The sequence below is a fragment of the Nilaparvata lugens genome, chromosome 7, assembly GCF_014356525.2.
Source record: "Nilaparvata lugens isolate BPH chromosome 7, ASM1435652v1, whole genome shotgun sequence".
In the NCBI taxonomy this organism is placed as follows: Eukaryota; Metazoa; Arthropoda; class Insecta; order Hemiptera; family Delphacidae; genus Nilaparvata; species Nilaparvata lugens.
Genome location: NC_052510.1, coordinates 2,690,869 through 2,718,695, shown reverse-complemented (window position 1 = coordinate 2,718,695; position 27,827 = coordinate 2,690,869). Strand labels below are relative to the sequence as shown.

Here is a 27,827-nt window from a genome sequence, read left to right as displayed (position 1 = left end):
AATATATACTGGCTTATACACTTATATACAATAGCTTACAATACAGCAAAATTATAGATGAATTACATAATATAGACTAAGAAAATAATTATTGAAAGTATATGATATGAAAAAGTAATTTGTAATATAATAACTATGGATAATTATATTGTTATGCATCTACATAAATTGGCGGAGCTTTGGACATATCAATGTCCATTCTTCGGAAAGAATATTAAAAATATCCTCCCCACTAACTCTCTACCAAGGAGAGAGAGAGAGAGAGAGAGAGAGAGAGGGTGAGAAAGAGAGTGAGTGAATGTGATTGACCTATTGAAAGAGGATGAGAGACAGAGAGAGTGTAAGATGGTAGAAGAGATAAGAGAGGTAGAGAGAAGTAGTGAGTAGACAGTGTGAGATTAGATGGATTTCTTTATATATGTATGTTACAAATTTACTGGCTTATACACTAATTTACATTAAATGACGGTAATACTAATTACTCAACGAATTTTACAAAGTATAAATGATTAATCAATGGGAATAAGGATTGCATGCAATTAGAATAACGATAATATATTATTGTGATGTAACTTCATAAATCGGCGGTGTTTCAACAAATAAATATTGTCGATTCTCTTAGAAGGATATGAAATAATATCTTTCCCATCAACATACGACCGGGAGAGAGACAGAGATTGATTGATTGAGTACTTTATTTATGTAGATTACAATATATACTGGCTTATACACTTATATACAATAGCTTACAATACAGCAAAATTATAGATGAATTTACATAATATAGACTAAGAAAATAATTATTGAAAGTATATGATATGAAAAAGTAATTTGTAATATAATAACTATGGATAATTATATTGTTATGCATCTACATAAATTGGCGGAGCTTTGGACATATCAATGTCCATTCTTCGGAAAGAATATTTAAAATATCCTCCCCACTAACTCTCTACCAAGGAGAGAGAGAGAGAGAGAGAGTGTGGGTAAATGTGATTGAGATATTGAAGGTAGTGAGAGACGAGAAAATTGAGACACAGAAAAGAGATAAGAGTGTGAGGGAGCGAATGGAAGAGGTAAGGAGAGGGTAAGCGTTAGTGAGTTTGTCCGTGAAAGATATAAGATAACTGAGAGAGAGAGCGTGAAAAAGAGAGAGATATTGAGTAACAAAGAGAGATAAAGGGAGGCTGATGAAGGGAGGAAAAGAGAGTGAAAAAGTGGAAGAGAGAGGTGAGTATGATGGAGAGAGTATATTATATGAGTGAGAGAGGGAGTGTGTGTGAGAGAATGTGGAAGACAGAAACTTTTTGGCGCGAACTCAAGCGTCGTGGAGACACAAAACTTTAAATTATCGTCGGTTAGAATTGAACGACGGACCACCGCTTAGGCTCACGTGTCTTGTAATTGGCCCAATGCCTTCATAATCTTCCCCCACCTTCAACCGTGGATCAAGTCTTCCCCACCACCTCATCACTTACAAGAATTGGGTCAATAATCCTCTCAGCTGTATTACTGGTTTGCCTACTTAGCGCCTCGCATTATCACTATTATCTATGTTTTTAGTATAGGGAGGTCCACGTTATAATGGCAGTGGAGAAAGATAGGAGGCCTTGAACTGCCTTCTATAGAGGGCAACTGAAACCGGTATATCTGATGAGATATCAATTGTTTATTCTTGTTGAAAATAATAAATTACCTTTCAAATATAAAAATATCGAAATATATTTTTCAATTATTTAATGATGACTTCTCATAATTGGGATTGAATATTTTGTTAATTTATTTTATTCCCACTTGGTTGGGAAATGATCTGGCAACGTTGCGTACCTAGAAAAGGATAGTGCTGTCTTCTTTGTTCTATTTTATATTCATTTATTTATAATTTTTACAAAGTAGCACTGATTGGGAGATGAAAACCAAGGATACTCCTTGTACTATTTCTCTCCTAAATTTAGATAACATTTTAGATGTCCGAAATAAGTTTATGGTTTCACTTTCCTAAAATTTAGTCCATTTTCACTAAAAAACAACGTAAACTGAGAATTTTAAATGTTTACGGTTGAAAACAGAATAAAAACCAAAAATATCACACTGAAATCACCATTAATTGGAACATTTTTGTAGAATGTTAGACAAGCATATCAATGTTAATAATATACTTTAATTCATTCAAAAATTTAGATATTGCAATTTTTTCGAATTCCCAGACAAATTCCCTTGAGTTGAGAACAATGTGAGGCAAAACCTCAAGAATATTCTCCTCTAAAAACATTTTTTTAATCAGATTCTCTCATATGATTTCTCAATATCGGGGCACTGAGCTTCGCTCGTTATTTTTATTTATTTATAATCATAACACAACTCTCTAAAATGGTCGTGTTTATATTTCACAGATGACTATGTCATCTTATGAATTTCAGGGATGCGATATTTTGGTTTTTCTACATACTCACTCGCTCACTCACATTTTTACTATCCACAGCTGAATCAGCCAAGGATAAATTATCCATGTCAACAAATCAGATTATGTTGATCAAATCGATTAAATTGTCTAGCTGGATAAAATCTTTCGCTGTTTGATTATGATTACACAGCTGGAAATAATATTTTGTCTTTCTCCCACACAGGCACACGCACCTTCTGTTATCGAGAGACGACGAAATTATCATCTGTTTTCCAAGGATTAATTATCCTTAATTGTCGTTCAGCGAGTTTTCCCAAAGATGAGACCTAGTGCAATCGAGTTTTTACATCATATACCTACTATGTTCCAAATTTCGTAGAAACCGTTAGAGCCGTTTACGAGATCCGTTGAACATAAATAACCAGATATTAATATAAAAATACAGAAATTGCTTGCTCATATAATAGGATAGGATAGGAATACCAAAAAGATCAAACACAACTAGCTTTATCCTATTCCATATCATCAAACCACATTAATTATGCTAAATTTGATTATTAAATTTTTAGAGAAATTATCTTAATTTGAGAACACTCTGAAGCGGAAACTCATGGAAATTCTGTTGTGAAATCATTTTTCCTCATCAAATTTACTCATCCAAGTTCCTATTGGAAAGCTACAAAGTTCTATTAACATTTCATATCTCAATTGCATATAATAATAATAATAATAATATTTATTCGACCAATCAACATACATTGTACAAAATATTTCAGAAAAAAAACACTCTTAACTGGTGTAGCAAACACCGACGCATGCACAATACATTGTATATCAAAGTCTAAATGAAACCCCAAGGTAATCCTGTGTGGGGCCCTTCTTCATACTTTTATTCACAATAGAAAAATAATGAAATGAAATAAGTAAAAAATCAAATGAAAATATAGTCATACTTGGATATTACACATACATTCAAAAACTGTAAAATTCTGAAAAAAATACTAGAGAAAAAGTATTGAACATAAAAAATATAAAATCATAAAGCAATCAAACAGGATTTTGTGCGGGCAGCACATTCTTAGTGATTATTAGTATTATTATTAATTTATTATTCAGTTAACAGAAAAAGCAATGTAAATTAAAGGTGCTATGACACAATAATTACACAAGATTACATATGGAATTCACATTTTCAAGCATATGATAATAATTGATACCAACATGTAAAATATCGACCTTAGATTATGGAATACTCTTATAGAAATAATTGAATATCATCAATTTCAGCAATGATTTTTCTCAATCTGGCCTTAACCGCTCGGCTATTCAATTCAATTCAATTCAAATTTTTATTTATTCAAGTAAGTTACAATACATTCTGGTTCATACACGAATCTACAATAAATTACAGTACAACAGCCAATTATGCAGCAAATTTCACATATTATGAAAACTTATTAATTACAATGATGATTGACACTCTATAAGACGCTATATTGACACTCTTGTAAAGTCAGGTTGCAAGGCGTTAAAAATCTTATAACCTACATACATTATCGTACTACATATATTATAATAAAATCATCAAATTGTTCTTCTCCCTATAGAGCTAGTCTTGAATATAAATAGAAATATAAATCTGAGTACTTTTTTTAAAATTGAAAATTAAAAATTGCATTGATAAGTTATTGACTTGGAAATGGCATTAGTAGCCGAAACATGTCGTGACGAATTTGAAGAGGCTACTCAGATTTATTCTTCATTTATAATTGAACCACCATAATTTATCATTATTCATAATTTTATTATTCAATTCTCAGAGAAACAATCCAAAGTTGAGAGCAGTGCCAGGGTAATAGTTGACACATAACACGCCTGTGCGTAGATTAAAATTAATCGTATGAAGCCGCTTACACATAGTAACAGCTTTCACACACTACCATCGTCACCAGTCAGTTATCCGCTTAACACTTGCATAGATATGCACTTTCGCATGCACATGCACTCCGTGAATGCGCGCGCATATACGTTTACTGCGGTCATTTACAAACAGTGAACAGTCGTTAGTCCCCCGTTTATTGCAAGGCCTCTCAATTGCCCCACTGCCCTCCCCCCCAGAATTACCCCACTTTCTGTTCACCCCTCACTATTCAGTCTACTCACTATCAAATTCAATGTGACCAACCCCAACCTTGTAGTAGGACAGTCAATTATTTTCGTATTCTGGTTGTGAGATGGTGGGTTGGGTTGGTATTCCTGTGCGAATATGATGATGGGAAGATTTTCAAGTACAGGAAATTCTCTATCCTGTCTATCCTATCCTCTATCTATTATATTATATTATATTCTATAACTATCCGTCAGGCTCGCTTCGCTCGCCATATCCGTCTAGCCAGGGGGCTCCACCCTCTGGACCACCGACTGGATCGTCCAAAAATGAGATCGACAGGCTCGCTTCGCTAGCCTGCATTTTTTATTTCAGCATGCTTCATTCCATCAGGAAGTCAAAGTACTGAGAAAACGCAGAAAAGCTGAGAAAAACGTTGGATTTTGAGTGTATCTTTGATGAAATATTAAAGTCACCTCATCACGGAATTATTAGACATTTTCTGTCTATTGAACATTCTCTGTGTTTAGATATTTTCTGTCTCTTGAACATTTTCTGTCTATTACTTGATGAAAGAACTGAGAAAACCCAAAAAACTATTTTGGGACTACGTTTGAAAAACGCTAATTTTGGATGTATCTTTGGCGTCATTTCAAATTCCTTCTAACACAACATTATTACACCCTAGCTTAGCTTTTGTACTAAATTTGAACATTTTCTGTTTATTTGTTCTCGATAAATCTGAGAAAAAACTAACAAACGCTGGAAAAACGCAGATTTTGGGCGTATCTTTGGCGTTATTTCAAATTTCTTCTAACATAACATTATCACACCCCAGCTGAGCTTCTGTATTAAATTTGAACATTTTCTGTTTATTTGTTCTCGATAAATCTGAGAAAAAGCAAACAAACGCTGGAAAAACGCAGATTTTGGGCGTATCTTTGGCGTTATTTTAATTTTCTTCTAACACAACATTATTACACCCTAGCTGAGCTTCTGTATTAAATTCGAACATTTTCTGTTCATTTGTTCTCGATAAATCTGAGAAAAAACTAACAAAAACTGGAAAAACGCAGATTTTGGGCGTATCTTTGGCGTTAATTGAAATTGTTTCTAACAGAACATTATTACACCCTAGCGTAGTTCCTGTACTAAACTTGAACAATTTCTGCTCATTTGTTCTTGATAAATCTGAGAAAAAACTAACAAACGCTGGAAAAACGCAGATTTTGGGCGTATCTTTGGCGTTATTTGAAATTGCTTCTAACACAACATTATTACACCCTAGCTGAGCTTCTGTACTGAATTTGAACATTTTCTGTTCATTTGTTCTCGGTAAAGCTGAGAGAACGCTAAAAGAACGCAGATTTTGGGCGTATCTTTGGAAATTTTTCCAAAACCGTTCTTAGTGCGCCTCAATAAAGGTCCAACTGAACATACCTATCAAATTTGAACGTTTTTGGTCCGGTAGATTTCTAGTTCTGCGAGTGAGTTAGTCAGTCAGTCAGTCAGTCAGTGAGTGAGTGCCATTTCGCTTTTATATATTTCTATAACTATAATGTAATGAAGGCAAGAATTGGCTTATACACGTAGAGGATAGAAAAATTCACGAAAGACGCATCATCACGTCTTAACTACTGGGCTGATTAACTTGATATTTTGAATCTATATTCTTAATTTACCTAGGATGGTTATAGGCCTATTTCAAATAAATTTCTCAAATATTTAAGTAGTTTAAGTTATAAATTTTTCAAGTTTTCAATTAGGGCCTCTCTTTTTGCTTCACACATCAGAGAATTCCGCTATTATTGTGTATTTATGTGAGAATATGATATCCAACCAGTTTTGAGTTTGATAAAAACATATAGAAATAAGTGGTCAGATCATGTCCTCAGAATGCCTGAAAACCGTTTCCCATTCAACGCCCTACTCCACAAGCCATTAGGCAGAAGAAGTATTGGTAGACCGAGGAAGAGATGGACGCCGGAACAGGCTTGAAAAGCCTAATCCATGACGACGATGATGATGATGAAGATGTGCTCATCCCCGGCCATTTATTGAGCGAGCTAAGTGAGGTCTAAGATTCAAGTCTACGGTTTGGCATTTCTCTTAATGTTTAAATGTTTATTTATGTTCATATGTTTCTATGTTGCGCATTTACGGCGAAACGCGGTGATAGATTTTCATTAAATTTGACAGGTATGTTCCTTTGTAAATTGCGCGTCGACGTATATACAAGGTTTTTGGAAATTCTGAATTTCAAGGATAATATGAAAGGGAAAAGGAGCCTCCTTCATACGCCAATATTACCGTAAAAATCAGACTATAGAATTATTCATCATAAATCAGCTGTCTAGTGGACTATAATACTATCCGTTCAAAAATATAGATCATCTTGAAAATGTATCTTTCCATCAACGTAGTAGGCAGTTACAGCCAGACCTGATAACAGCGCTCACACTCACATTCCGGGACGACACGTCACGGTACGATATGACAGGAAGCTCTATATTTATTTAGGAATTTTCTAGACATTTTAAATTTATAAATTATTCATTAATTTTTGAGAAAACATTACAACAGGTCAATGTAACTTGCTGAGCGCGAGGTCTACTGTTCACAGAACTACTAGTAAATCGAGATGTTTTCCCCAGTTGTGATTCGCACAACAAAGAACGTTCAATCTTATAATTCTTGACACGCTCCCAACTCTAAATTAGCGGAGAAGGCGGCTGCAATCGTAGATAAACAAATGCCAAGAAATCGCAATGTGTATGCAGATTTTGATGGATGCAATTAGATGCAATTGCACTTTAGTGCAGTGAGAGCTGAATGCACCTCGATCTAGGTTAAGGTGATGGGATGCCTTGGCTTCTTGGTCAGGATGTTGGTGGTGTAAAACTTAACTCAAACTTCAACTCAACTTTAATTCAAATTAAACTCAAACTTAACGAAAACTCAAACTTAAATTCGAACTCAACTCTCAACTGCTGCTGCGTCTAGTTACGACTCACTGTTACCATAGAGAAACAATAGCGTAAGTAGATATCCCATGGTATAGGGCGTTTATGTCGCAACTTTTACTGTTATCTCAAGCCAATTACTGTCGATTATTGTCGTTTTTTACTATTTTGACCGGGTAAGAGTGTATGAACGGCACAATATGAGAGACTACCAGCGTCATAAAGCTCCATGGGAAAGAACTACGTGGACTATCAGCTTGAGATAACAGTAAAAGTTGCTACATAGACGCCCTATACCATGGGATATCTACTTATGCTATTGTTTCTCTATGCTGTTACTCTCTTACTTTTCCAAGGGAGGGGATCGGAATGAGACAATGAAGAATAATTTTTTTTCATTTCATTTTCCTGTTTTATTCAGTGAAATGCATTACAAAATTGGTCCCGCTAAGCCTGAAAGATTTTACAGCAGGTGCCTACAAAAATAATCTATGATAAAGGAAAGAATTGGCTTATACGTGTACGAGATTGATTGATTGAGTACTTTATTTATGTAGATTACAATATATACTGGCTTATACACTTATATACAATAGCTTACAATACAGCAAAATTATGGATGAATTTACATAATATAGACTAAGAAAATAATTATTGAACTGTATATGATATGAAAAAGCAATTTGTAATATAATAACCATAGATAATAATCATATTGTTATGCATCTACATAAATTGGCGGAGCTTTGGACATATCAATGTCCATTCTTCGGAAAGAATATTAAAAATATCCTCCCCACTAACTATCTACCAAATATAGGAGATAGGAAATTCACGGACGATGCATCATCACTTCTGAACCACTGAACTGATCAACTTCTATCTTCGCATATAGATTCTTTATTCACCGAAAATTGCTATATGCCTATTTTAAACAATTCAAGATTTCAGTAGATCAGATTTTCAGTTCATCTGACCCTTGCGGAGCACGAGTTATATGCTAGTTGAGGATGAAAAAGCGAAGAGAGAGAGAGAATGAAGACTACAACAGAATTGAGGATTGAGGAGTGAGTGAAAAAAGAGAATTCAGTGTGAGTATAAGATATTTGTGTGGATAGAAAAGTACAAACACCCAAGGTAGAGAGGGTGTGTCTTGTCTCGACCAATGGCATACCGCGATAGGTCAATCAATTACCAATCAGAACTTATAGATGAGTTGCTGTGACAATTCTAGATGCCCAGTCACTAATAACAGTAACTAATCAGAATTAGTCTCGTGAATGATGATATAGTATATTTCGCACCTAGAGCAGAAAATTAGATTTTTCCGGCTCGAAATCGGTTTTCAAGTCCGTGGCCGTAGGTCGAGGACTAGAAAAGATTGAGGGCCGGAAAAACATTTTGGCCCGTGTTCGAACGCTATTTTCCGCCACACACAAGAATAAACAATATATATGAGAATAGTTGTTTACTAAGCACTTCCGAAAGCAGAAGTCGAAGGTGATAGCTCTAGCAAATCTGAGGTAATCTGAATATCAGGAAATTGTCCAAGTATTTTCATTTTTTATTCTGATTTGTCTAAATAACCTAAAAGATGATGTTCAATTATGTGGGAGGTTGAGTTTATACTTTTTCATTCTTTCAAATGACAATAAGATGATATTATTATAAATGTTTTAATTATTGAATAATGAACACAAATAATGAAAAGTTTTTTGATTGGCTGTTTTTTGATCACCTTTCTTAGTTCCATGTTAGCGGCTGCAAAGGGTACTCTTTCCGGCCTAGGCCGGAAAGAAACCTGTTCTGACGTCAGACGAGAGTCGTCTGCAAACAATGTCTTTCAGATCTACGTAGGAACTGGAAAACAGCTGCTTTCTGTGCAGTGTGGCGAAATAGTATATTTCGCACCTAGAGCAGAAAATTAGATTTTTCCAGCTCGAAATCGGTTTTCAAGTCCGAGGCCGTAGGCCGAGGACTAGAAAAGATTGAGAGCTGGAAAAACATTTTTGCCCGTGGTGCGAACGATATTTTTCGCCACACAACAGGTATTGCTGACAAAATAAATAAAGAATACAAAATAAAGAATACTCGTTAAGCTCGTATTCGTACCTATCTCTTGATTTTAGTGGTAGAAGATTTGCAGTCAGGATTTCAGATTCTTTTAAAATTTCACTTGGAATACCACAGTCATCTTCAAGCATTTTTGAAAATTCGGAATGCACTAATCAACAATGAATAATTGAATAAAACTGGTTGCGAAGCGAATTAGTTTGATTCGAAACTGGAACTGAAATCATGGCTACTTCAGCTGATGATGAAAGTGGCCACTCGCCCGATCTAGCGGATGACTTATTAACTACTTCCATGAGCGGCTGGAAAGAGACAACTTTCTGGCCTAGCCCGGAAAAGAAACCCTTTTCTGACGTCGTCTGCAAACAAGGTCTTTCAGATCTACGTAGGGACTGGAAAACAGCTGCTTTCTGTGCAGTGTGGCGAAAAAGCATTAATTCTTATGAATAAAATCAACGCTTTTCACTCAGCCTGGACTGAGAGTTTGAAGTCATCCTCACTATAGAAGCTTGGAAATTCAAACTATAATTTGATACAGATACATAATAAATATGATACACATACAATTAGTTGCTAAGTCCTAATTATGTTACCCCACTCCAATAATATGTGTTGGAACGCAACTAGAAGGAAACAAAAATTGACCTAAAGAACAATATTCCATCACAAAAGTGTGTCTCTCAAACCATCCAACAGACGCTCAACTGAATTAAGCCATTTCCGTTTCAACAGGACGATGAAAAGTGCCGGGAAAACCCCGTCAGAGGGGAAAACTTGGTGAAAAATTGGAGCCATGTTGAAATTTACGAGCGGAGTTGATTAGTACACGCGTGTGCATTTGTCGCCGTATCGACTGACCGGCCGTAGTGAGGCTGACATTCACTAAAAACAGTCAGCATAGGTTGAATGGAAAACGAGTGATGATAACTGTTTGAAGTGAATGTCAGTCTCGCTAAAGCTGGTCAAGTTCACACAGCAGCTGAGAAGTAATTGGTCGTCATAAGTTGAGGGGACAGAGGGTCGTTTATGGGGTGCGAAACTCTCACCCCCATATTCCTCACACTCCGAGCACCCCCCAAATGGGGTGCGGAACCCTTTCTCACACTCTAAACCTTCCCCGGATTCCCCCAAAACACTCAAACCATCAGTCGAGTTTTCGGGAGTGGTATGGGGGCTGTCACCCGTTTTTATAACACACCCCTGTAACCAATTTTATGGTCATCCTTCATAAACTGGATTGAATTTAGTTGAATTGTTTGTATTATTATTTGTAGTGACCTATAAAGTTGTTAGGTTAGTTATGAATGGGCAACTGTTACTTCTGTAATTATTGATGTACACTTGATGCTTTTGCACTGTTTACTGTAATAGTTTCTTACGTCACATGGACGGGAAGGGGGCTTTTGCAGTCGATAATGATATTTCTTGTCGAGGCGCTAGCCGAGACTAGAATTTCATTCGAGCACTACAAAAGACATCCACGTCCAAGTAACGTACTCTATTTTTTGTCATAACAATCTAAAAAAAAATAATTTAGATATAGAAAACATTACCTGGTTGTGCTGAAGTTACAACATGCATTCTATAAATATAAGCTAGTTTACAAATTCTGAATCAGGAATTTTACAGAAGTTTACAAAATTTCCACCTGGAGCGCTGAAGGTGGTTTTTTGTTGTAGTTTTGCTGTTCTTATTTCGTAACTAGGAAACATACTCGACTGTAAAGAGAATGGTTTCATTACAGTAGAGCTTAGACCAGTTATAGAATAGACACGGCCCATTGTATATTCATACTGGAAGTCGATGAAACCAACATCTACTGCCATATCACCATATCGTGACGTCAGCATCGGATAGAAAACAATGTAAACAAACTCTGCAGGAAAGTTTTCAATCCGATGCTGACGTCACGATATGGTGATATGGCAGAAGATGTTGGCTTCAGAGGCTAGACTTCCCAGCGTGTCTATTCTATAACTGGTCTATGAGCAGTAGAGTATGCTGTAATGAGAATCATATGTTTATTTGTTCTCCAAACAGCTGTTTACCGGCTTGATTTCATGCATGGGAAACAGCTGAGATTGAATGACTATGACAAAAAAATATATCACAATCAGAGAAGAGTTCAAAGAATTATAGAATGAATATAGAAAGGGACACAAAAAAGAATATAGTAATGTGAATCAAATCATCGGAAAAGAATAAGAGGGTAATTAAATAGAGTTTGTTCATAATTTAGTTCTATCCTTGTTCTTTTATCTTTATCTTCATCTCACCAAATTATTACAATTCTTTACTTATTTAGAAATATTTTCTCTTATCTTCTTAATACTGTACAAGCTCACGATTAGAGGTCTTGTGAGCTTCAAGTTCTTTCTATGATAGATTTATTATAGTGTTTATAAAATAGAATTATAGTACCCTTTAGAATAAATAAAACAAGAATATAAATTGTTTTTTCCTCCACCTACTGTCATAAGTACTTACTTTACTCCCTGAAATATGATACTAAAGTGTCACTTTTTCGCTCTCGGTACTAAAAAACAGAAAAACTCCCTAGGGAGTAAAAGTGACTCCATTCAAATAACATGGGAGGCATCTTTATTTTAAAAACGTACATTTGGAATAGGTCAGAAGGTCTAAGCTCAGATGAGGAAGCATATAGAGTAGTCATTAAACCAACTAAATTCAATACCTCAACCAGACATTTGATCGATAAATAAAATTTATGTTTGTATGCTGAAATTATTATTACAAACTTCATATCACTATACTAAAAAAAATGTATATATTTTTTTCTTTTATTCCATGTTATTCAAAATATCAACCAACGAATATTACTTATTAACTAATCAAATTTGAAACGGGAACTTCATCATAGCTGTGGTCATTGTTGTTACAACTTTAGCCGACAGATAGTGCTGTGGGAGGAGAACTGTGATTACAAGCCAGCTGTTTCTGTTTACTTTTTAGATTATGTTGTAACACATTGTTTGGTCACATACGTTTTTAAAAATTATTTTATTAGCAGTTTTTATAAAAAATGTAGGTGGAGGAAAAATGTTGTGTATATCACGAGTGAAAAATGTTTTTTCTCCCTCAGGAAAATTGTTGGCCTCGGCTTCGCCTCGGGCTTCAAACTTTTCCCTCAGGGAGAAAAAACAGCACTTTTCACTCTAGATATACAAATAACTATCTATTTCATCCATTTTAAAGGGAATGAATGAATCCATGCATTTTTATTATAGTGTATATTATGTGACTGTATGTGTGCATTTCTATAAGGAACAAATAAACTTGAATTTGAGAGTAAATAAATAAGAAGGTGAAGATAAAAAGATCAATTAATGAGAGAGGACAAGAAACAAGAGGAAATCTTGAACAAGAAGAGAAATACAGAGATCATAAAAACTTATCAGAAGCAGGAAACATACCATGTAGTTCTTATTTTGCTATATCTTCCCTATACTACTATACTTCTATCTCTTCTCTATGTTGGTATGTGGGAGGAAGTGATCATGTACATAGCCTACACTCACTAGGTCGATAATCCAAAATATAATGCCAGTGTGGTATCACAAAAATATCACTGGTGAGCCAAAGCTCCAACGTACATTGTCCCACACAAAGGGTACAGCAATATCATTCACCGCAATGCTATAGGCTCGCGCACACTCAAGTCTCTTGAGACCTAAACCTCCGCTAAACTCCAAATTATCTCATCTCACACATGTGTGTACACACAAAACACTATACACAATATAAAGCACAATTCACAAGTGTGAGAGAGTAACATGTATCTGTAACACAAAAGTGTTGGTGAACGATTGTGTTGGAGTGTGTAACATATATACCTACAACAGTGGAGTATTAGTGTGTGAGGGCCTTACAGTGTATGAAACATTTATACACATATACATTTGTTTTTGAATGTTAGTGTGAAACTTATATACCTACAACACAGGAGTATCAGTGTGTGAAGGCCTTATATGTCTGTTAGATGGCTATAGTGAGGTCCACGTAATAATGGCAGTATTTGATCAACATTGGTGTTGCCATCCTTGTCTATCATCCTTGTCTCATCTTCGTATCATCTTTGCATCATTTTCGTATCACTCCGTATCATCTTTGTATCATATTCGTATCATCTTCGTACCATCTCCGTATAATCTTTGTATCATCTTTGCATCATCTTCTTATCATCTTTGTACCATCTCCGTATGATCTTTGTATCATCTTTGCATCATCTTCTTATCATCTTCGTACCATCTCCGTATGATCTTTGTTTCATCTTTGCATCATCTTCTTATCATCTTCTTACCATCTCCGTATGATCTTTGTTTCATCTTTGCATCATCTTCTTATCATCTTCTTACCATCTCCGTATGATCTTTGTATCATCTTTGCATCATCTTCTTATCATCTTTGTACCATCTCCGTATGATCTTTGTATCATCTTTGCATCATCTTCTTATCATCTTCGTACCATCTCCGTATGATCTTTGTTTCATCTTTGCATCATCTTCTTATCATCTTCTTACCATCTCCGTATGATCTTTGTATCATCTTTGCATCATCTTCGTATTATCTTTGCATCATCTTCGTATCATCTTCGTATCATCTTTGTATCATCTCCGAATCACCATCGTACCATCTTAAAATCATATTTGTATTATCGTTCTATAGTGAGGTCCACGTTCTAATGACAGTATCTAATTAACATTTGTGTTGCTATCCTTGTCAATCATCTCTGTATCACCTTCGTATCATTTCCGTTCCATCTCCGTATCATTTCTGCATCATTTCCGTATCATCTTTGTATCATCTTCGTATAATCTTTGAATCATCTTCCTATAGTGAGGTCCACGTTATAATGGCAGTATTCGATTAACATTGATGTTGCTATCCTTGTCTTTCTTCCGACAAAGCAGGTTGCACTATCCTCTTTTAGCTCCCAATGCGATACATTGAGGTTATGTGTATGAGAAAAGCTGACAGTTTATAGTGATCTGATATCTTTTATTTCAGTGTTGCTATCCTTGTCTATCTTCCGACAAAGCAGGTGGCACTATCCTCTTTTAGCTCCCAATGCGATACATTGAGGTTATGTCTATGAGAAAAGCTGACAGATTCATGTGATCTGAGATCTTCTTTTTCAGTGTCAGCATTAGTTCAAAGAGGAGCATTGCGTTTATGTACAAGGAGCTCTGACAGATCAAACTGGATCTCACAATATATATAGGAACACATAAAACGTATGTGCAGTGTATTAGTTTTGGAGAGCATGTGTGTTACATATTGTTTAGCGGTGTTCTCTTGTGTTGCGGGGAATTTAACGCTGTAACAAAGGTGTATCTCTTTTCGCGAGGTTTGTGGTCATGGTGGTGGTGGGGGGAGGAGTAGTAGTGGGGGGAGGAGTGTTGGTACCCAAGTGATTTGTGTGTCCAGTAATGTAAGGCTGTGGTTGGGAGGTTTTTGTTGGTAGAAATTGATCCATAAACTCTGGAAGTGGTAGTCTTACATGAGAATTGCAAGTTGATTTGATTTCTATGCTTACTTGTAGTCAATGGATTTTGATAGACCCTGTTTCACAAGACAAATTTGATGAAATTTTGTTTGTAAATTTTTAGATCGTAGATAACCAACAGTAACAGTGCTTGAGGTAGTAGTTTTACATGGGAATTGCAAGTGATTTGATTTTTATGCTCACTTGTGTTAAATGAATTTTGATAGACCCTGCTTCACAAGACAAATTTGATAAAATTTTTAGATCGTAGATAACCAACAGTAACAGTGTTTGTCCATTGTGAAAGCATACTACTCTTGTCAAATGTTACATTTTCAATGGACTTTCAAAATTGGTTTGGATGAAACTCCAAGTTTCAGAATAAATATCGGGGCACTGAGCTTCGCTTGTTATTTATTTATTGACTTTTGATAAACCGAACACAATTCTTCAAAATTATTGGGGAAGTACTAACAGGCACAGCCCAAAACTGTTTCTTTCCCGAATTTTGAATTATACACTATAAATAGTCCAGAAAGTAGGTCATGTTCCATACACTTGAATTCAGGTTCAATTTTCTGTTCTAACATTTGAAAACAAAAAATTCATAATTTTAGATTATATACAAACCAAATTGAATAACAAGATAACACTCACTAATCACTTGAAATTGCCAAATAATGATCAACTTTGAAAATTATGATATACTCCGGTTTTGGAGGATTATCATGTCATGTCAAATCAGATTATGTTGATCAAAATCGATTAAATTGTCTAGCTAGATAACATTTTTCGCTGATTGATTATGATTACACAGCTGGAAATAATATTCTGTCTCTCTCCCACACAGGCACACGCATCTTCTGTTATCGAGAGATGACGAAATTATCATCTGTTTTCCAAGGATGAATTATCCTTTTAATGTCGTTCAGCGAGTTTTCGAAAGAATGAGACCTAGTGCAATCGAATCTTTATATCATAAACCTACTATGCTCAAATTTTCGTGAAAATCGTTAGAGCCGTTTTCGAGATCCGTGAAAAATAAATAACCAGATATATAAATACAGAAATTTGCTCGCTCAATTGACCGAGCGAACTGAGGTCCAAGATTCAAGTCGAAGGTTTGGCATTTCTCTCAATGTTTAAATGTTCAAATGTTTATATGTTTATATGTTGCGCATTTACGGCGAACCGCGGTAATAGATTTTCATTAAATTTGACAGGTATGTTCCTTTTTTAATTGCGCGTCGACGTATATAAAAGGTTTTTGGAAATTTTGCGTTTCAAGGATTATATGAAAGGAAAGAGGAGCCTCCTTCATTTGCCAATATTGGAGTAAAAATCAGACTATAGAATTATTCATCATAAATTAGCTGACAAGTGATTACACAGATGTGTGGAGAAGCCAGTCTATTGTTGTATTTCCATAAAGTCTATTGTTTCAATCAGGTACTTGTGGATGAGAATACTGCGTGAGGTTTACTGTTCACAGAACTACTAGTATAATGGGATACAAAGTCGATAGAATTACAACTAACTGCTGTTCTAATTTTATGTTCGATTCAAACTGAAATATTATTAGTTATAGTAGCCTCTAAACAATACCATTTCAATGAAATCTGATTCATTATTACTCCGTATGAAATTAGGATTCTATATTTAGGATTCTAGGAAATAAGTGAATATGTAAATGAAGCTGAAATAATTTGGAAATTAGTATTTTTATCTATCTCAATTGGGCTACTTTGAAGTTTAATTACATTAATGACTTTTTCATTTTTCAAGGCTATTCTGTACTATACATCTCTTAGCCGCTTCTTTTGCTATTGCTACTCAACCTGTTCTATCACTACTTCCTAAACACTTTTTCCACTTGAATCTCTTGATCTATCCACTTACTAAGCAAACTTTTCGTGTGTTTTTGCAGGCTATTGTCTACTATACATCCAATTACAGTACTATTATTAAACGAAAATCCAAATTAAATGCTCACACCCTTCGGGGTGGATTACATCATTTATTCTGGATTTTCGTTTAATGGTAATAATTAATTCTTTAGCATTTGAATAATTGCAATATCTCAGTAATTTCCATCACTGTAGACTGGCTGGCCGCTATGGCTTCCTATAGAATGAGCGCTGTTATCCAGAGATTGTCAGTTTGGTGTAAGGGTAAGCATTCCTGACTGGCGATTAGGAGGTACTGGGTTCGATTCCCATGGTGACAAATATTTTTTGAATAGTAGCACTCATCGAATCTTCATCTAGCTGTTTACCCTGTTGTCAATATTTGCAGTAACAGAAGTCTTCGGGGTGAATTACAGCATTTAATTTGGATTTTCGTTTAATAATGATGAATTATTCTTCAGCATTTGAATAATTGCAATATCTCAGAATTTTCCATCTGTATACTATACATCTCTCGAACTCTGTCTTAATCTATTTTATCCTTTACTTAGGAACTTTACCTCAAATTATCAAAATATTAACCCGACTTTTCATGTGTTTTCGCAGGTGATAGTCCACTATACATATCTTGAACTCTGTCTTGACCTTTTCCATCCTTTATTACATTCCTCGTCCTATTACCATAGGTGAGGATAGTATTGCTTTCCGTAAAAAAATCAAGGTACCCCAATTTCCAAATTTCTATACGTTTCAAGGTCCCCTGAGTCCAAAAAAGTGGTTTTTGTATGAGTGTATGTGCGTCTGTGTACACGATATCTCATCTCCAAATCAACGGAATGACTTGAAGTTTGGAACTTAAGGTCCTTCCCCTATAAGGATCCGACACAAACAATTTCGACCGAATGCAATTTAGGATGGCGGCTAAAATGGCGAAAATGTTGTTAAAAACAGTGTTTTTCGTTATTTTCTCGAAAACGGCTCCGAAGATTTTGATCAAACTCATACTAAAAACGGTTATTGATAAGCTCTATCAACTGCCACAAGTCCGATATCTGTAGAAATTCCAAGATCTCCGCCCCATCTATGAAAAGTTTGATTTTAGATTCCCAATTATCAGGCTTCAGATACAATTTAAACGGAAAATTTCAAGTGCAAAAAAATTGAGCATAGGAATCACTACAATTAATGTTCAGTAACATTTTCACTAAAAGTTTAAAATAAGCTCGAAGTTCGAGAAAATAAGATTATTCAATTTGCAAACTGTTGGCAAGTGTTGATTCAATTAAATCATCCACTATGAAGAGATAGCAGACTTCATGGTGTCTGCAGCGTTATTGTCCTGTCACCAGCTGGCTTAGATCTTCGAATAGTAGACTAATTTAGATGTGCGGTAACACTAGCGTCAGTTGATCAATATTAATAACGGCAAGGAAAGTTGTGTGAGTGCGCCACACCAGATTTTTTTAATAGTAACACTCATCGAATTTCCATTCAGCTTATTACCCTGTTGTCAATATTTGAAGTAACAGAAGTCTTCGAGGTGAATTACAGCATTTAATTTGGATTCTCGTTTAATAATAATAATTAATTCTTTAGCATTTGAATAATGGCAATATCTCAGTAATTTCAATCTGTATACTATACATCTCTCGAACTCTTTCATCCTCTATTTAGAAACTTCACCTCAAATTATCAAATTACTAACCCAACATTTCATGTCTTTCCACAGGTGATATTCTACTAAAAATCTCTTGAACTCTGTCTCAACCTGTTCCATCCCTTATTTTAAAACTTTACCTCAAATTACCAACTTACTAAAGTCCACTATACTTCTTTTGAACTTTGTCTCGACCTATTCCATCCTTTATTTTGGAACTTTACCTCAAATTACCAACTTACTAACGAAAAATTTCTCTCTTTTTTCTCAGGCGATCCTGTTCTACACACCACGATGGCTGTGGAAGCACTGGGAAGGCGGGAAAATCCACGCACTCATGATGGACCTGGACATTGGCATCTGCTCCGAGGTAGAGAAGAAGCAGAAGAAGAAACTGCTGCTCGACTATCTGTGGGAGAACCTGCGCTATCACAACTGGTGGTGCTATCGTTACTATCTATGCGAGCTGCTATCGTTCGGCAATGTGATTGGTGAGTAGATTTATGAATGAAATTGAGGATTTATGAATGGATTTGGTTAATTATGAATGGATTTGAGGTTTTCCATGTATGGGACTCAGTTTTTCACTTTCCTTGTCCTATCACCATAGGTAAGGAAAGTATTGCTTACCGAAAAAAATTCAGGTACCCAAATTTCTAAATTTCTATTCGTTTCAAGGTCCCCTGAGTCCAAAAAAGTGGTTTTTGGGTATTGGTCTGTTTGTGTGTGTGTGTGTGTGTGTGTGTGTGTGTGTGTGTGTGTGTGTGTGTGTGTGTGTGTGTGTGTGTGTGTATGAGTGTATGTACGTCTGTGTACACGATATCTCATCTCCCAATTAACGGAATGACTTCAAATTTCGAACGTAAGGTCCTTCCCCTATAAGGATCCGACACGAACAATTTCGATCGAATTCAATTAAAGATGGCGGCTAAAATTTTGTAAAAAACAGGGTTTTTCGCGATTTTCTCAAAAACGGCTCCAACGATTTTGATCAAATTCATACCTAAAATAGTCGTTGATAAGCTCTATCAACTGCCACAAGTCTCATATCTGTAAAAATTCCAGAAGCTCCGCCCCATCTATGCAAAGTTTGATTTTAGATTCTCAAGTATCAGGCTTCAAATACAATTTAAACAAAAAATTCTAGGTGGATAAGATTAAGCATGAAAATCTCTACAATTAATGTCTTGTAACGTTTTCACTTAAAATTGAAAATAAGCTCGAAATTCGAGAAAATGTTATTATTTCAATTGCAAACTGTTGGCAACTGTTGATTCTATTGAATCATCCACTATGGAGAAATAGCAGACTTCATGTGTCTCCAGTATTATTGTCTTGTCACCAGCTGTCTTGGATCTCTGAATAGTATACTTTTATGCGTGGAAACACTAGCGTCAGCTGATAAATTTTCATAACGACAAGGAAAGTTGTGTGAGTGCCCCACACCAGATTTTTGTGAATGAGTAGGATATCATCCTGAGCTATCACAGCTTGTGGTGCTATCAATACTATCTCTGCAAGCAGCTCTCGTTCAGCAATGTTATTCATGAGTAATTTATCAATGAAATTGAAGATTTGTGAATGAGGTAACGTTTTTACTTTCCTTGCCCTATTACCATAGGTAAGGAAAGTATTGTTTTCCGAAAAAAATTAAGATACCCCAATTTCTAAATTTTTATACGTTTCAAGGTCCCCTGAGTCCAAAAAAGTGGTTTTTGGGTATTGGTCTGTATTTGTGTATTTGTGTGTGTGTGTGTGTGTGTGTGTGTGTGGTGTGTGTGTGTGTGTGTGTGTGTGTGTGTGTGTATGAGTGTATGTGCGTCTGTGTACACGATATCTCATCTCCCAATTAACGGAATCACATGAAATTTGGAACTCAAGGTCCTACCCCTATAAGGATCCGACACGAACAATTTCGAACAAATCCTATTCAAGATGGCAGCTAAAATGGTGGGAATGTTGTCAAAAACAGGGTTTTTCGTGATTTTCTCGAAAACGGCTCCAACAATTTTGATCAAATTTATACCTAGAATAGTCATTGATAAGTTCTATCAACTGCCACAAGTACCATATCTGTAAAAATTTCAGGAGCTCCGCCCCATCAGTGCAAAGTGTGATTTTAGATTCCTAATTATCAGGCTCTACATACAATTTAAACCAAATATTTTAAGTGGAAAAGATTAAGCATAAAAATCTCTACAATTACTGTTCAGTAACATTTTCACCTAAAATTGGAAATAAGCTCGAAATTCGAGAAAATGTGTTCAATAATGCAAACGGTAGGCATAATGCAAACGGTTGGCAACTGTTGATTATATTAAATTAATATAAATTCGAGAAAAAATGATTATTCAATTGCAAATTATTGTTGATTCTATTAAATCATTCACTATGAAGAGATAGCAGACCTCATGTGTGTCTCCAGCGTTATTGCCCTGTCACCAGCTGGCTCAAATCTTTGAATAGTAGACTTGTGATGCGCGGGAACACTAGCGTCAGGTGATCAATTTTCATAACGGCAAGGAAAGTTGTTTGAGTGAGCCACACCAGATTTTTTAATAGGTTTTTGGAATAAGATCTTTTTTGATCAATGGAATAGAAATATTTATCGGACGATAAATACTTGATATAATGCAGTGGACCATGTCACATACATGGATTATAACACGGAATACGGTACATTCACAGATATAAATCTCAATAAAACAAATACATATTACAAAACAATTTTCAACATTAATATACATAACAATTCTATTAATTATATAAGTATATCAGTCAGCTTGAAAGAAACTACTGTATTTACAATATCACAAATTCCACGAGAAGGAGATCAAAAATTCTCCAACACCGTTCAGTTGGTTCTCTAAAATCAACCGTCTCACATATTTGTTTTGAAAAAGATATACTCAGAATCCTGGAACACAACAGTAATCTATTGAAAGCTCTTATTGATAGGACGTCAGAATGACACTGTGACTTTCTCAATCTTACATAGAGAACATTCAAATAATAACCTCAAATAATTAATGAGTAGAAGATAGAATTGATTGAGTACTTTATTTGTGTAGATTACAATATATACTGGCTTATACACTTATATACAATAGCTTACAATACAGCAAAGTTATAGATGAATTTACATAATATAGACTAAGAAAATGACTATTGAACTGTATATGATATGAAAAAGCAATTTGTAATATAATAACTATAGATAATAATCATATTGTTATGCATCTACATAAATTGGCGGAGCTTTGGACATATCAATGACCATTCTTTGGGAAGAATATTAAAAATATCCTCCCCACTAACTCTCTACCAAAAGAGAGAGAGGGAAGAAGATTGATTAATTGATTATGTGCCTTTATTGAGGCGGAGTTGGGACTCCAGGTCATCTGTTCCACACAATCCTGAAGAAGGATGAGAGGAGAGAGAAAAAGATGAAGAAGAAGAAGAAGGAGAAGGAAGAGAAGAAGGACGAGAAAAAAAAATTGGAATTGAAAAAATTTAGAAGAAAAATACTAGGCTACTTTAGACTACTAGGCATTGAACGATTTTTTTTAAGAGTTTATAACTCTCCATTACTTTGTCATTACCCTATCTGATTGTGTGCTGTGGATTCCTCAAACTGTCGATTTCTCTGCAGATTTCTCAAGAGATAAAAATTCCATCGCGTTTCAATTTTGTATCAGGGGTAGTTTTTACATAAGAAACGAACCCGTGCTACAAATTGATGATTCTAGATTGGCATACGAGATAAAAATCGAGCAAGGATGAAAAAATTGGATACTAATATTACAACTTCACAACCTGCAAATCTGTATAATCGAATTAATAAAGCGAGACAGTTGATGCGTCTGCAATTCGTATGCAGTTATTAACTTCCAGCCAGTTTAATTTGCTCCAGACTCCAGAGAGCATGAAATTGTACATTAGACGGCTAAATGCACTCCATACTGTCAGTATATCTTATAATTATAACATTAACACCTCCCATTAGAACAATGCTGACAGGACAAAGCAGCACTGCAACCAGAAACAAATAACTGTTGCGGTAAAGACACTGGGAAGAATTCTCCCAAGGGAGAGTTGGGCTGATTTTAGACAAGACTCGCGATAATTTGTCAGAATTATTTGAATGGGTAGCTTTGATGCTATCTGTGGGGTTTGCTGGTAGTTAAAGTGAATCTTACTGAGACACGATGTGTGTGAGAGAGAAAGAAAGCAGGCACCTGGACGTTAATTGGAATGCTTTACATTGCAATAAGTGGACTTTCGTACTCACTTTGTAACTTTCTCACTCTCTTCCATTGTGTTTCTCACTATCTCTCTCACTCTGTCTCATTGTGTTTTTCCCTTCTCCCAAGTTGTAATAGAACGTTCAGGGTTGTTTGAATGTGTAAAATGTGTAATAACACAGTGAAAATTATTTGAGAATGTTACAGGGGAGGTCTGTCGAATCATAACCACTTTTGGACCAATTTTCACACTCAAAATTCGAGAATTTGCTTCAGTTTCATCTCCAATCATTTTAACGTCGAGCGCTTAGCTCTAGGGACAAACTAATTCCGCTAGATCGCTCCAGCTGTACTATTCACTTGCTGCCCGAGCATAGCAGGCGTAAAACCGTGCTTTGAAGGTACACATACCAGCGGCTATTATTGTGTCTATAAAAGAAGTTTAAGCATCAACTTTATTCATCAAGAACAGCGCTACAAGTTGCTATGAATTTGAAGTCTATAGAACGAACATTGAATGTGAAAAAGGAATTTGAAATGCATAAAAATTTAATTTTTTTCAGATTTTCAAAAACAAATTTGACGTAATTTTTGCTATATTGAAGAGGATATTTGCATATTTCACTCAAATTTTTCTGACCAGTAGTTTTTGTGGGGTATGTGTACCATCTGCCTCAAAAAAGTGACTTTTGAAGCCCTATTGTTAGGTAACAGAAGCTGATATAGTTATTTGTGCAACTAGTGCGCAAAGTGACAGTTTGCTGCATCGAAAGAAACGTTTACGCCCGAGCCGTAGGCGAGGGCGGAATGGTTTCTTGAGTGCAGCAAACGAACTTTGCGCACGTATTTCACATTAAATTTTTCCTACAGTTACCATTGAATATGAAAAGTGGGTAATTATGGGTAAAATTGCCTGAATAATGTAGTAGTGTTTGAATGGCGGGGGCAGCTGTGTGTGTGTGCTGTGGTGGCACTGTGCTGTCGTTGTCCTCCATTATAATATCTACTTAATAATTAGCGCGTTGTGCTTCGTTGCAACCTCTGCTCACTATAGCAGCCACAGCAGTCACTGTTACCAACTTAATTTTGATTTTGCTGCACTGGTGCTCCATATAACCTACTAACTATTTTGCGTTGCCATGCTGCAAATCTGGAGTACGCAAAGTACTCACTTTGCGCACTAGTGCGGAAAAGTGATTCTTTGCAGCCTGCAATCAGTGCACAAATGGTCACTTTTCAGGGTATATGTAGGAAAAAAATATTTCAATTGCATAAATTATGTCCTAAGAACATGTCCAATAGATTAGAAAAAGAAAAAAATATTGAATGCACACCTTAAGCCGTATCCACACTGCTTAAAATTCGACACTACATCCGGAACACTCTGTATAATTTCATAAAAGAAAGTCTCTATTATGAGAAAACAGAATAAAACTGTAAATATTATTGTACTTGATTGTGGGCTATAGACTCCTCAAACTTTTGGACAGAGATAAATTTCATCGCCATTTGATTTTGTATCAGGGTTAGCTTCCACATAAAAAACGAACCTATGCTTCATAGTTCCTAAACATAGAACCTAAACATAGTTCCTCCATGGAACCTGAACAAATGTTCGACAAACATGTTTGTTGAATAAGTTTGGGCAAATTTTATTATGTTTGACAAACGATGTTCGCCCATAGCCAGTGTGTACGCGTCACCAAACAAAATATTTGTAAGTGGGAAGAACAGGTTTTATGTTTACAGCTGTCAACCCTGGAAATGTTTGGAACAACGGTAATTTTTTGTTTGACAAACAATGATTGTCCAAACTTTTTGAAATGTTTGTCCCTGAGCTCCTCAACAAACATGTTTGCCAAACATGTATGTCGAACATTTGTTCAGTGTGGACGCGGCTTTATGTGTTTTTTTGTCTCTGTTGAATGAATTATAGAAATAAGAATAGAAAGAATTTCGTGATTTTGAATAAGACTAGGCACACACCAGTTAGTCAAGACAAGACATGATCAGACACGTTCAGTCACAATACTTCATATTGTTGCTTATGACGCAACTCACACTGATTAGTCATTGCAATTAGACATGTCTTCATAAGCAACTATGTGAAGTATTGTGACTGAACGTGTCTGATCATGTCTTGTCTTGACTAACTGGTGTGTGCCTAGCCTAAGAGTGGTTTGAGGATAATAAACGATTGATGACCATGTGATTTGGATGAATTGAATTGAGTTTTATTTCGCCAAATTATACATGATTATAATATTTAAAAAGGGCACAAAATGCAAGCAGCACAACGTAACAATTATTGTGTAAAATAAAACTTAAGACATCATGACCTAAGGAGTAATACAATAATTATTTTAAATTATAATAGTGATACATCTTATAAGAAATAATAAAGGTTGATATCTATTGATAGTGTTATAAATAGAGAGCTTTAGACTATTATAGTTTATACTTAGATCTGAGAAAATTGCACTGCTTAGCAAATCTGAACCCTAATATTGAATATAATTATCTCTTACGATTGATCATAATTATCTAGTGAAGTATTCTTTTTTAATTTTGTTTTCAACATTTTTAAATTCCTAGTTTATAAATATTTTGGACTCAAAATTGGACAAAAATCATGAAGTGTAAACATAACCTATTTTTGGAAAATTTCTATCTAAATTTGGGGAAGAAACTGTTTTGGGCTTTAAGCCTGTTGTTCCTTTCCCAATCATTCATAGTTGAGAATTATATTGTGTGCTATCTATGTATAAATAAATAAATTAATGTATCTATTAATGTATAATGGGAGATAAAAGTGTGGAACAGAGGAACAGAGAGGTTCAAAACAGGCAGTAGTGCTTTAACCATGGAAACAGGAGAGAAAGTGAGAGAGAGAAGTGTCAAGGAATACGAGAGAAGTAGGCCTAGAGATTATTGATGAAAGTATAGAAATATTTTGAATGTACTGTATCGTGTTCCATGATAAAGGTTGGGATTGAATAGGTCAGTTCAGATACATTATAGCAATCATTAGGCTGCGTTTACACCAAAGTTATTAACAAAATGTTAATTTTTCCGTCCTTGTAGATTCTATTAGATTGAAAGGAACTTGACAAACACATATGTTCATCATGTGTGTGATAAGTTTTGTTCAATCTAATAGAATCTATGAGGAATAAGTTATTAACATTTATTATCAAACGAAAATCCCAATGAAATTATGTAAATCACCCCAAAGACTTCTGCTACTGCAAATATTGACAACAGGGTAAACAGCTAGATGGAAATTCGATGAGCGCTACTATACAAAACTTTTTTGTCCGCCCGATTATTAACATTTTGTAGATAACTTTGGTGTAAACGCAGCTTAACATTGCTCATTATTGTCTTAAAATATTCAGTACGAATGAATCTATTTTCCCAGTATATCTCAATTTACTAAAAATGACCAAATAGTTATTTGTGCAACTAGTGCGCAAAGTGACAGTTTGCTGCACCGAAAGAAACGTTTACGCCCGAGCCGTAGGCGAGGGCGGAATGGTTTCTTGAGTGCAGCAGAGGAACTTTGCGCACGTATTTCACATTAAGTTTTTCCTACAGTTACCATTGAATATGAAAAGTGGGTAATTATGGGTAAAATTGCCTGAAATGCATCAAATGTTTTTCTGTGTAATTTTATTATTGATAAAAACCGTAATCCTAAAATCCTAAAGTCCTCGTTGTCCTTGGTTATAATATATAATGAATAATAATTAGCGCGTTGTGCTTCGTTGCACCTCTGCTCACTATAGCAGCCACAGCAGTCACTGTTACCAACTTCATTTTGATTTTGCTGCACTGTTGCTCCATATAACCTACTAAGTATTTTGCGTTGCCATGTTGCAAATCTGGAGTGCAGAAAAATTTTTCCCGCACTAGAGCGGAAAAGTGATTCTTTGCGTTCTGTAATCAGTGCAGCAATGGCCACTTTTCAACGTAACTGTAGGAAATAGTTATTTGTGCAACTAGTGCGCAAAGTGACAGTTTGCTGCATCGAAAGAAACGTTTACGCCCGAGCCGTAGGCGAGGGCGGAATGGTTTCTTGAGTGCAGCAAACGAACTTTGCGCACGTATTTCACATTAAATTTTTCCTACAGTTACCATTGAATATGAAAAGTGGGTAATTATGGGTAAAATTGCCTGAATAATGTATGTGTTTGAATGGCGGGGGGCAGCTGTGTGGTGTGTGCTGTGGTGGCACTGTGCTGTCGTTGTCCTTGGTTATAATATCTACTTAATAATTAGCGCGTTGTGCTTCGTTGCACCTCTGCTCACTATAGCAGCCACAGCAGTCACTGTTACCAACTTAATTTTGATTTTGCTGCACTGGTGCTCCATATAACCTACTAACTATTTTGCGTTGTCATGCTGCAAATCTGGAAAAATAACTTTTAGTTTAGTTATTTCCTTTAAATTGAACAACTTTCAGAAATTGAAATTTCAGAAAATTTTCGTTTTATTAGATCAACAATACCATGAAGAATCTATCCTTAAAATCTCATGGTTTAATCTTCCACCTAACCTGAAATGTTCTAATACAAAAATGTAAACTTTAGGCGGTTATATCTCAAAAAGTAATTATCGAAAAAAATATTTCCTGGGAAAACTTTTTAATTTTTATGGCTTGATAGTATACAAATCGAAAAACTTTGAAAATTATCACCAGTAGAAAGTTTAATTTTAGCCTTTGCACAAAGTAGAAGGAATCTTCTACTCTCTACTTTCTTCTCTGTGGCTTTGCACAGCCTTAAGTGTTCCTGTTACAAACCAATGATTTGTATCCATTCCTGTTTAAGGGCAAATGTTTCTAAGCAATAACGGTTCCGGGCTTAGACCTTATGTTTCTGATGAACTCCAACCGTTCCTGTTTCAGGGCGAATGTTCCTAAGAAACAACGGTTCCGGGTTTAGACCTTATGTTTCTGATGAAC

At 35.4% G+C, this 27,827-nt stretch overlaps 1 protein-coding gene across 1 annotated transcript in view; it reads left to right on the top strand.

Annotated features, from left to right (window-relative positions):
* The window catches only part of LOC120348876 (innexin shaking-B-like), a 105,869-nt gene that overhangs the window by 48,712 nt on the left and 29,330 nt on the right, over nucleotides 1–27,827 (top strand). The window contains 1 exon segment of the mRNA XM_039433429.1: nucleotides 18,889–19,108. Coding sequence (XP_039289363.1) covers nucleotides 18,889–19,108 — 220 coding nt within the window.